The 10,593-nt window shown below is 57.1% G+C and overlaps 2 protein-coding genes across 6 annotated transcripts in view; one reads left to right on the plus strand and one right to left on the minus strand.

Moving 5' to 3' along the window:
• The window catches only part of AP2A1 (adaptor related protein complex 2 subunit alpha 1), a 26,957-nt gene extending 24,424 nt beyond the window's left edge, over positions 1 to 2,533 (plus strand). The window contains exons 20-24 of one of the 2 annotated variants that reach the window (XM_045856284.1): positions 899 to 1,022; positions 1,106 to 1,222; positions 1,309 to 1,378; positions 1,815 to 1,949; positions 2,201 to 2,533. In XM_045856284.1, coding sequence (XP_045712240.1) covers positions 899 to 1,022; positions 1,106 to 1,222; positions 1,309 to 1,378; positions 1,815 to 1,949; positions 2,201 to 2,278 — 524 coding nt within the window. In that variant the 3' untranslated portion in view covers positions 2,279 to 2,533. The remainder of the gene's footprint in view (positions 1 to 898; positions 1,023 to 1,105; positions 1,223 to 1,308; positions 1,379 to 1,814; positions 1,950 to 2,200) is intronic. The other variant, XM_045856285.1, reaches the window with a different exon arrangement.
• Positions 2,405 to 7,180, minus strand: FUZ (fuzzy planar cell polarity protein). Of its 4 annotated transcripts, none has more exons than XM_045856290.1 (11): positions 6,929 to 7,180; positions 6,595 to 6,716; positions 6,218 to 6,302; positions 5,930 to 5,998; positions 5,664 to 5,768; positions 4,735 to 4,932; positions 4,505 to 4,600; positions 4,064 to 4,170; positions 3,921 to 3,985; positions 3,774 to 3,848; positions 2,405 to 2,889 (listed from the first exon to the last, which is right to left on the minus strand). In XM_045856290.1, the coding sequence occupies exons 1-11, from the start codon at positions 7,037 to 7,039 to the stop codon at positions 2,663 to 2,665; spliced, it is 1,260 nt and encodes a 419-aa protein (XP_045712246.1). In that variant the 5' UTR covers positions 7,040 to 7,180; the 3' UTR covers positions 2,405 to 2,662. The 4 variants fall into 4 exon arrangements, with proteins under 4 accessions (XP_045712246.1, XP_045712245.1, XP_045712244.1 ...); XM_045856289.1 differs by having other exon boundaries at positions 4,735 to 4,950; XM_045856288.1 differs by having other exon boundaries at positions 3,774 to 3,985.
• Positions 7,181 to 10,593: the final 3,413 nt, after the last annotated feature.

The following is a 10,593-nucleotide window of genomic DNA, read 5'->3' on the forward strand; positions in this document are numbered from 1 at the left end:
CTCCCCCAGGGCAGGAGGTGACTGAAGCGACATGACAGACATGCAGGAGGCGTTACTTGTAGAACCCCTGCTGCTCCGGCCCCTTCCTGACCTTGGCCTGATTTTGTCCTCTGGTCAGCTCCATACCTGTTTCTAGTGCCTCCTGAACTCGAGGGCCTGGCCTGGGGGTCTTGATGCTGACCAGAGCGACCTCCTGTGTGACCTGGTCTGTCGCCTTGCCTCTCTGATTCCTAGCCCTTCTGTGTAGACCCTTCCCGTCCTTCTCACGGGGTTGTTTTGAAAATCGGAGTGGCTGGAAAACTCTGGAAGGGTGGCTGTCAGGAAGGAAGTGCGTGAGCGGTGTCAGCTCCCTCTCTCTGCTTTCTGGTCCTGTTTCCACCCCTGTGAAATTTTAGGGGTTGGACCCTAGAACTTTTTATTGTTCTTTGCTTCATTCATCATCATTCCCAGAGGCCTCTTGGATTCTCAGCTCCGTGTTGGACATGAGTGGGGCCAGGGTGAGAGGGACAGAAGACCCAGGCTTCACCTGTGGGTGGTTGACATGGGGTGGATGGTGCAAACAGCAGTTGCTACCACTTGCTGTCACTTAGCTTATGCCAAGCACACAAGTACTCCTCCTGGCTCATGTCACTGAACACTCAGGACGTACTGTCCGTTTGGAGATGAGGCTAAGAGAGGTTAAATAACTTGGCCATAGTTGCTGAGGTGGTAAGTGCTGGGATTCAAACCCAGCAAGGCTCTTGGCCTCAGCACGGGGTGACATGCAGTGACGGAGGTCGCTGAGCCGGTTGGGAAAGGCCGGTAAAGCATAGGAGGAATCCAGGGTGGTAGGGCCTGCCCCCTCAGATTCATTGCCAGGAGCCATCTCTTTCTGGTTTCCTTGACCACGAGTGGGCACAGCTGGCTGTGCAGACAAAGCGTGTGGCCGCGCAGGTGGACGGGGGCGCGCAGGTGCAGCAGGTGCTCAACATCGAGTGTCTGCGGGACTTCCTGACGCCCCCACTCCTGTCCGTGCGCTTCCGGTGAGTCAGTGGGGCTGCCAGCTGGGCGGGGCCTCCTGGGTGAGGGGTGTAGCCTGACCGAGCCCTTTCTCCTCCAACGCCAGGTATGGGGGAGCCCCTCAGTCCCTCACCCTAAAGCTCCCGGTGACCATCAACAAGTTCTTCCAGCCAACAGAGATGGCGGCCCAGGACTTCTTCCAGCGTTGGAAGCAGCTGAGCCTGTGAGTAGTTGGGGGCGGTGCCACCGCTGCCCTTCAGGGTGGGCGGGGCCAGAGCTGCCCGGTCCCTGACTGCAAACCCGCCCCAGCCCCCAACAGGAGGCGCAGAAAATCTTCAAAGCCAACCACCCTATGGACGCTGAAGTCACTAAGGCCAAGGTGAGAGAGAATCAGGAGAGGAACTCCCAGGCTAATATCCCAGCCCTGCCTTTTTTTTTCCCCAATTTTTATTTATTTTTTAAGGGAGGGAGAGAACACTGATGTGTGAGAGAAACATCGATTGGTTGCCTCTCACTTGCCCCCAACCAGGGACCTGGGCCCCAACTCGGGCATGTCCCCTGACTGGGGATCGAACCTGTGACCTTTGGGTTTGCCGGCCGCTCCCAACCCACTGAGCCACACCAGCCAGGGCTCAGCACTGCCTTTCTCCAACTCAGGGAGCTGGGGGGCAGTGGCTGCTCAAGTCCTCTGAGCCTTGGACTTCCCATGTGTAAAACCCAGTCAGTTCCCACTGCCGAGGGTTTGAGGGGCTGGCGTGCCACTCTGGGAGGCAACAGATCTGGCCCTTCTGAGGGCTCCCTGCCTTTCTCTCCAGCTCCTGGGGTTTGGCTCTGCTCTCCTGGACAATGTGGATCCCAACCCGGAGAACTTCGTGGGGGCTGGAATCATCCAGACTAAGGCCCTGCAGGTGGGCTGTCTGCTCCGGCTGGAGCCCAATGCCCAGGCTCAGGTGAGAGGTGGTCTGGGAGGCCCACCTGACCCCGCCGCGTCACCCCCACCCCCCAGTCCTCTGGCTGTTACCTTCCTTTCCCCTTCCTTCCCACCTTGGTTTTGTCTCTATGTCCTTTTGACCTTTCTTGGCCTATTATCTCTCATTCTGTGTCTCTGTTTCCTGTCCCTTCCTGTCTCCCTGTCCTTCCTCCCTTGCCTTGCCCCATGCCTCCGCCTCCTCCCTGAGTGTCTTCCCCTCATCCTGCCCAGATGTACCGGCTGACCCTGCGCACCAGCAAGGAGTCTGTCTCCCGTCACCTGTGCGAGCTGCTGGCCCAGCAGTTCTGAGACCTGGACTCTCTGCCCCTGGGGATGTGGCCGGCACCGGGAAGCCCCCAGGACTGAGGGAGCTTTGGTGGATGGGGCAGTGAGGGGACTTCCGCTGGTGACAGGCAAGACCCCGGGATAGGGGGATGCCTGGGACCTTCCTCCGGCCTTTTGTATTTTTATTTTTGTTCATCTGCTGCTGTTTACATTCTGGGGGGTAAGGGGGAGCCCCCTCCCTCCCTTTCCCCCCCAAGCACAGAGGGGAGAGGGGCCAGGGAAGCAAGGCGCCCCCTCCCCTCCCGCCCCACCCTGTTGTGGCCCCTCCTGCCCCCTCCCCGTCCAGGGGCTGTGTATTATTGTGATCAAATAAACAGAGAGACGCTAACAGCCCTGGGCCCCTGTCTGTCAGAGGAGTGGGGTGAGCGCGTGCAGAGTGCGGGTGGCCAGGCCCCGCAGCCCGTGGATGGGACTCTGAGCAGACAGCAGCAGCAGCAGCTGCCGCGGCCCCGACTGCAGGGCCACCAGACGCCACCCTGTGCCCGGCTCCTCAGTCCCCGACACCAGGTAGCAGGCTTTTGGCACTTGGGGCTGCTGGGCTGCGTCCTCCGCCTTATCCTCCTGATGCCCGGGCTCTGGAGGAAGGACAGGAAAAGTTGAGGGGACCGGTGGGGCCTGGGGCCACTAGGATGCCAATCTGCAGGGCCTGACTCAGGAGAGGCCAGGGCTCCACCCGGTTGGTTGTCAGTGACCTGAAGGCTCCCGGCTTCTCACTCGGCTACCCCTCTTCCCTCGCAGCCTCGGTCTCCTCCGTTCCTGGGGACACTGGGAGCAGCCCCAAGCAATCCATGCGGCGACACAAATGGCAAGCATGCGAGTGACACTTACCAGGCGCCAGGCACTCGGCTCCAGGACTGGGGGCCCCTCAAGGACCCCACCCTACTTTACATATGGGAAGGGGGGGCGTCGACAGAATGGACTGTCCTCCGCCCCTCCCAGGTGCAGCTTTTTCCTGTTTTGCTACATTCATCAGGGTCTTCAGTGGCATCGGAGGTCACGCTAGGTCCCTTCCTTTGTCACTCTGGAGCCTCTTGGGTTCTAGAACAACTAACCTGGGCTCTGTGGTAGCAGCCCCCCACACCCCGACACACCCGACTGGGGGTAAAGTCTGTACTGGAAGCAGTAGAATGGGATATTTTGGTGTGGGGGACACCTGTGGGTGACTGGTGGCTCTGCTGCTTCTGAGCTGAGCCTCAGTCTGCTCATCTGTAATGTGGGAACAATGGCATAACAGGAGATCACCCTCACCTGCGAGGCTGAAGTGCCTCTACATACAAAGAGCTTGGCAAGAGGGGAAGTCTCAATGATAGGTATTAGGGTCACCCAGGACACTGTCCTCTCCAGGCTGGGGCCTCCTTGCCCCTCCCTTTCCATCAGTGTGGACGCCCAGTGTCTGCTGAGCTCGCCCAGTTCCTACAGCCTGACCTGTGTGCAGAGAGGGGCACTGTCCCCCACTGACCTGGTGGGAAGTGCACTGCGGTGACCAGGGTATAGAAGGAACGGAGGACACACCGACGATGCTCAGGAGAAGGATCTGGAAGGGACAGGAAGATGGTGACGGATAGCCCCTCCGGGGCCCAGGACCCTCCTGCCGGCTCTCCATCACCTTTATCCCCTGAAGGCTCCACGGTGAAGAGACAACGCTTCAGCTCCAGATGGAGGAGCAGCAGCCTGTAGGGAAGGGGGTGGGTGTCATGGCCAGGGAAGAGGGGATGAGGACCCCAACCCACTCCTCCGTCTGAGCCCTACCCGAGGATGTCCGTGTGCAGGGGGAAGCCAGCGGGCAGGGCTCGGGGTCCCAGTGGCAGGCAGGCCCGCAGCGGATCCAGCATTGGCTGCCACCAGCGCTCCAGAAGCTGTAAGGGGCGTGGTCAGTGAGGGGGGGGCGCGTGGGTGAGGTGGGAAGCATCAAGGGAAGGAGGTGTGGCCATGGAAGACCCAGAGGATCCCACCAGGGGGTGGAGGGTGGTAGGCAGAGGGGTGGCTACCGGCGAGGCCTGGAAGGATGGCCTAAGGGTGAAAGGGGGCCTGGCTGGAGTGAAGGTGATTGGGGTGCAATCTGAGAAGGGGCGGGCTGACCAAGGGCTTGAGCAAAGTAGAGAGCACTCAGCGGGGCAGGGTGACCAGACGAATGCGCGGGCGCGTGGGTAGAGTGTAATGGGGGGAAAGCGGGACACAGCCCGAATTCACCTGTGGATCCAGCTGGCTAAGGGGAGGGCGCGGCCCGCAGACCAGACACAGCTCTAAGCTGGGCAGCAGCGTCAGGGTCAGAAGCCGGTGCGGGACCTGAAGCAGGGCGCAGGAAGGAGTTCGGGCCCTTTCATCACAAGCCCCGCCTCCTGCGACTCGGCCTCTAGGTCCCACCCTTTCGTGCCCAGGTGCCTTCACCTTACCCCTGCCGGCCCCACCCACCCACTCACCGTGGGACTCCCATGTGGCAGGTACACGGGGTAGTCGCGAGCGGCCTGCGGCGGCAGGGACCCCACCAGCCAGGGGAGCAGAACGGCCTCTGGCGTCCCCAGCCGCCACCAGCTCTCTGTTGCTACCACCACCCGGCCCGACACGACAAGGCTGGCGAAGTTGGTGCCTGCAGCCTCTGCAAACCCAGAGAGGGCTTCCTGGGTACGGGAGAGAGGCTGACAGCGAGTCAGGAGACAGGAGCAGGGAGGGCAGCGACTTCCCGGGTGGGCAAGGAGTGTGACACGAACCAGGAAACAATTCAGTTTGCCTAGAGGCCATGCTCAAGTGTCTCACCCTCCCTGAGCCTGGGCTTCCTCAGCTTCACATACGGTTACTATCCCCAAGGCACATCGTGAAGTCAGATTGAACAGGTAAGGTGCCTGCCACCCTGCCAGCAGGTGCTACTGAAGCTAACAATCACGACAGCAGCAACTGTGGTTTATTGAGTCCTACTGTGTGCCAAGTAGGTGGAGTCAACCACCTAATGAGGCTCAAAGAGGTCAAGTACCCTGCTGGGAGGTGCCAGTGCCTGGTGAATCCACAAGAGCAGTGTTTTAAAAAGGGTAAACAGGGATCCACCAGACAGAAGGAACAGCATGTGCTAAGGCAGGGAAGCTGGGAAGTTGCTGAGATTTGTGAGGCCCCTGAGGTGACAGCTGGGTGAGGGGCAGGGACCTCGTCCTGGGGGCAGTGGGAACCACGAGAGGGCTGTGATCCAGGAGGGGCAGGGTCTGCTCTGGCTGTAAAGAGGTCTTCCTGGGGCCAAGTGGGGGTTGGGCTGGGAGCCCAGAGGATGGGAAGAGGTGGAGGCAAGGGTCTCAGGGTAAGAGGATGAGGACTGAGACAGGGCCATAAGGACAGGTTTGAGTTCCCAAGGCTTCCCCAGTACCTGCAGGAGGGACCCCTCTGGAGGAACCACACAGTCCACACAGTGGGTCAGGTCCCCGATGAGCTCGGAGTCCCCCAGGAGGCTGTCGATGAGGCCGTAACTGGCCTGGCAGAGGGAGAAGAAGGGAGGCGCCTAGGACCTAGGTGGGTCCTGGATCTTCTGCCTCCCCATCAGAACAGTGGCCCAGGGGCAGACAACTGAACTGCCCCAAGAACCCCCACAGTGGGCTGCTGGGAACTGTAGTCCCCAAATATCAGTAGCCTCACCCTCAACTCCTTCTTCAGTCTCTCTATGTTGCTGATGTTGGTCAGTTCTTCAAGTCCCACAAGAAGAACCTAGAAGAAGCATATAAGAATGTAGGGGTCCTGGACATCTCAGAAGAAAGGAGGGGCTGGGACTCAGACCAAGGAAGGAGGGAGCTGGGGAACTGGACTCCTGAGTCTGAGGGAGGGCCAGGATCCCTGGGTTTGGGGCCCTAGACTGCTGGGTCTAAGGGAGAAGGATGCTGAGAGTTCAGATTCCTTGGTTTGCAAAAAAGACGGGAGGAGTCTCACCATGGCCCCAAACACCATCTGGAGTAGTCTCTCTAGGCGCAGCTCCGAGGTGCCCGCCTCAGATGACAGGACAATCAGGGTGATGCTATGGGAAAGGAAGGCGAGGAGAAAGAATGAGTCCAGGCCAGGGAAACAGGGACTTGAGAAGAGTTCGAGTTTGTTCTGGATCCCGGCCGCCAGCTACATCCTCCCCCAGCACAGCCCGCTTCTCATACAGAGACTCTCAGGGACCAGAGAGGGTCATTGGCTTGTCAGAGATCCCACAGCCAAGTATTAACAGCTGGCCCTGGAGAGCTGGAAAGCCCAGAGGAAATCTTCGACAGAGCCTATCACCCGGGCCCGGGCCCTGGCCCTGCTGCAAGCCACCACTTGGAGACCTGTCATGGAAGCTTTTCCACACCACGGTGGTGTCCTCGGTCCTCGCGGAGCTCAGCTGCACCTCGAGATTCTGCCCAAACATGTGGACTCCATTGAGGGAGCCGATGACAGAGAACGGGAGCTGGGGAAAAGTTGAGGACATTAGACAGGGGCCCCCAGTCCCCTCCTCTTTCTAGATCCCCAGGGCACCTCCTAGTCAGGGAACGAGGATTATTGGTCCATTGCACCCTCAGCCCTTGGAACTCAACTCTCCAGCCCCTATTCCCTTGAAGACCCAGAGTCCAAGCTCCTAACCCCCTCCAATTTCGGAGATCCAGACCTCCAGGGCCCCACCTGCTGGCGGGCGGGGGCGCCGCCGCGGCTGCTTCTGCAGAATAGCGGGACTCCGCTGGAGGCCGCGAGGCACAGCAGATGCACGGTGCCCTCCGTCCCCTCCTCCCCCATTTGGAATCCACCCCAGTCCCTTCGTGAAAACGGTCAGTGCCCGTCTTGGAGAATGACCGTAGTCACACTAACTCGGGCTGCCATCCGAAACCGCCAGAGGGCGAGATGGGAAACTGATGGGAAGAATCCAACTCAGGCCTATCATCGACCCCTATTCCAGCCCCTCCCCCCAAGCCGCTTGGGTTCTCTTCCGGCCGGGCCGGAAGTCACAATACCCCTAACAAAGATGGCGGCCCACTGCATCGGTAAATGTTCACAGTCTGTCCCAGGAGTGGTTTAGATCCTCGGCTGCTGAGCGCAGGGGGGAAAGGGAAGATGGGAGTAGAGGGGTCAGAAACACAAAATACAAAACTGGTTGTCTCTAACAGCTGTGCACGGGGAAAAGAGGGAGTGGGTATCGAGAAAACCCCCTGAACTAAGTAGTTAGGGGACGCGCGGAGTAAAGTCACCGCTGGCCCCATCCGGAGTAAGGGGGTCACTGCGGGGCTCCAGAAAAGGTGAGAGAGGAACCACGATAACGGGCAACTCTGGGGTAAGATACCCAGTCTAAGGAGTACCTTGTTCCTCTTATAATGCGTCATTTCTTACTTTTCGTCCAACTCGGTTGCTTCACATTCTCTTATCCTGCAGTTCGTTCTGGTCGACTGTAAGGTAAATCCCTTCTCAGCCACCTCCTCTATCGCTCGCGCAGACCTCACATCTCAGACTCTGGCCCTCATCCTGGACGTGAGGTTAGGCGTTTTGTCTCTGGGGCCATGTCAGTTTACAATCTAGGAAATCCTGGGCCTTCTTTTTACCGCAAAGAAATGTCTTAGCCGCCTGTGTTTAGACGTCTACCCTCTCTCTTCCTGCTTTCAGACACCCTCTCAAGTCGAGGCTACCTTGACTAAATTCCCATCGCCACTCTTCCCACATTTTTCAATTCCTTTGGGCCTTAATTTCCCTCATCAGCCCAGATTGCTTCTGGCCGGTCACCCTTCCATCCTGGGATCACACCCCTGCCTGCCCTCTCTGACCTTTGCCAAATCTTCCACTTCCTTGGAGTCCTCAACTCAGTCCAGTCCCATATTCCATAGGAATTTCTCCTCAGAACGTCCTAGCCAGGCCGATCATACAACCCACTTGCCCTCAGGGGCCAGGATTTAGCTGAGAAGTTTTATAACCTTTATTTGGGCAGAAAGTTGTGAGATCTGTGTTCCTACCGACCATCCTTCCAACCACTCATTGACTAGGAACTAGCTGAGATCACAAATCCAAGGTATGGGCAACTAGACCTCCATCTGGGAGGGTGCCCGGTTGGGATACATCCTTCAGAACTGGAAATAATTTGGGTACCACCCTTTTAAAAAGAAGATGACCTTTTTTGTAAAACAGCCTGGCCCCAGTATGAATTGGAGGACAGAGAAAGTTGGCAGGTTAAGGACTCCCTCAATTACTATACTCCAATTAGATTTATCTTGCCAAAGACTAATTAAAAGGGATGAGGTTCCATATGGCCAGTTTTTCATGGTCCTCTGTCAGAGCAAAGGCCTACTTTAATGGAACCAAAGCCCTTCTGGTTCTGGAATCTGCTGAGGACCCCCTAACCTTAATCCCTCCTCTATAGCCAATAGCCCCTCCCCTGTTCACCAGTATCCACCTGAACCCGTGGGTTCCACCTACTCCCTTGTCTCTTCCCCTGCCCCTTGTCCCAACACCCTCCTGGTCCCCCCCTTACTCCCACACCACTTCCCCCACAACTCATCTCTGTATCTATCCATCAGGCACCAAGCCAGCCAGCCCCAGGGTGGTGTTAGCTCCCATCCCACAGCTGGAAAGGGCTTTTCCACCTTGGGGAGGTACCCACTGGAAATAGGGATGTCTTGATTACCATTTACATCCCCTTTTCCTCCTTGAACCTCTGCAAGTGGAAGGGCCACTCCAGGATGCTGAGAGAAGATCCTGAGGGGTTCCTTAATCTAGCAAGAGGCATCTCCCAAGCCCATAGTCCCACCTGGGGAGATTTCCAGACTCTTTCAAACGTCCTCCTCGCCGGGGAAGCAAAGGTCCTAGTCCTTACAAAGGCTAGAGAATAAGCGATAAAGTAAACTGAAATAACGGCAGACAACAAACATATCAGCCTGGTGGTGTCCAGGCAGTCCGGATGCAGACCCTAGTTGGAGATGAGAAAGAATCCCATTGCCTTCCCCATTTTATTTTATTTTTAAAGATTTTATTTATTTATTTATTAGAGGGAAGGCAAGGAAGAGAAGGAGAGAAGCATCAATGTGTGGTTGCCTCTTGCACACCCCCTGCTGGGGACCTGGCCCACAACCCTGGCTGGGAATCGAACTGGCGACCCTTTGGTTTGCAGGCCCACGCTCAATCCACTGAGCCACACCAGCCAGGGCGCCTCCCCTGTTTTAGAGCTGTGATCCCAAAGGGGATTCAGGTGGTGGGGCGAAGGCCCATAAACCAGAGTAAAATCCAGGAAATGACACAAGGGCCCAAGGAAAACCTCTACACCTTCATGGAGAGGCTCCAGGAATGCCTGTGAGTTCATACTAACACAGACCCTGACTCCGTAGAAGGGGCAGCACCCCCCCACCGTCCCACTTTATATCCCAAAGGGTCCTGGATATCCGGAGAAAAGGACAAAAACTAAGAGGCAGAGCTAAGCACTCCCTCTTCAAGCCTGAAGGAACTGGCCTGCCAGGTGCTGAACAGCTGGCATCCAGAAACCAAGGCAGGAGGCCCAGAAGGTTAACCCACTGACATATACGCCTGAGTGCCCCGTTCCTTTACTGGGGCGAGACCCTTTATATAAATTAGAAGCTGCCATCTGTGTAACAGACAAAGCCCTCGAAGTTGATATTCCCAAGGACAGAGGACACCTCCTGGCTCCCGCCCACCCTTGATCAGAAGCCAAATCTACAGACCCCACAGCACACAGAGCAGGGGTAGAGCGGTGCCTCTGGGCTGACAGGCAGGTGAGTGGAGTCAAACTAAAGCTGGACAGGCTTGTTACAATAAGACACAGTAGCGAGTCAAGTCAGAAGGCCTTGGAGGAATTAAACTCAGTAGATGAGTTACTAAGCCAAGGACTCCAACCGTGTTAGTCTCCCTGTGACACCCATAACCTCTCTGTACAAAAGCCAAATGGCAAGAGCCTACTGGTCCAGGGTCAGAGAGCAATCAGTGAGGCCACCGAGGACGTCCACCCGGTGGCGCCCAAATACTGTTCTTTGTTGTCTGCTCTCCCAACAGACCAAATGTGGTGCTCTGCCCTAGATTCTATAGACGATTACTTTTGCATGCTGCTCACCCCAGGGTCTCACCACCTTCTCACCTTTCAGTGGCAGGATCCCAGGACAGATGAAAAATGACAATTATGCTAGCCCTGCCACAAGGGGTCAAAAACTCACCACCCCTGCTTAGGGCTGCCTTAGCTAAAGACCTTAAGGAAGTATCTCTGGAGCGACGTACCCTACTCTGACCTGCAGATGACATCCTCGATGCTAGGCCCACCAAGGAAACCGCGGATCAAAATAGTGGATTCAGTCTTTTATCTGAGA

The sequence above is a fragment of the Phyllostomus hastatus genome, unplaced genomic scaffold (assembly GCF_019186645.2).
Source record: "Phyllostomus hastatus isolate PE091 unplaced genomic scaffold, TTU_PhHast_1.1 phas_scaffold_1224, whole genome shotgun sequence".
Classification (NCBI taxonomy): domain Eukaryota; kingdom Metazoa; phylum Chordata; class Mammalia; order Chiroptera; family Phyllostomidae; genus Phyllostomus; species Phyllostomus hastatus.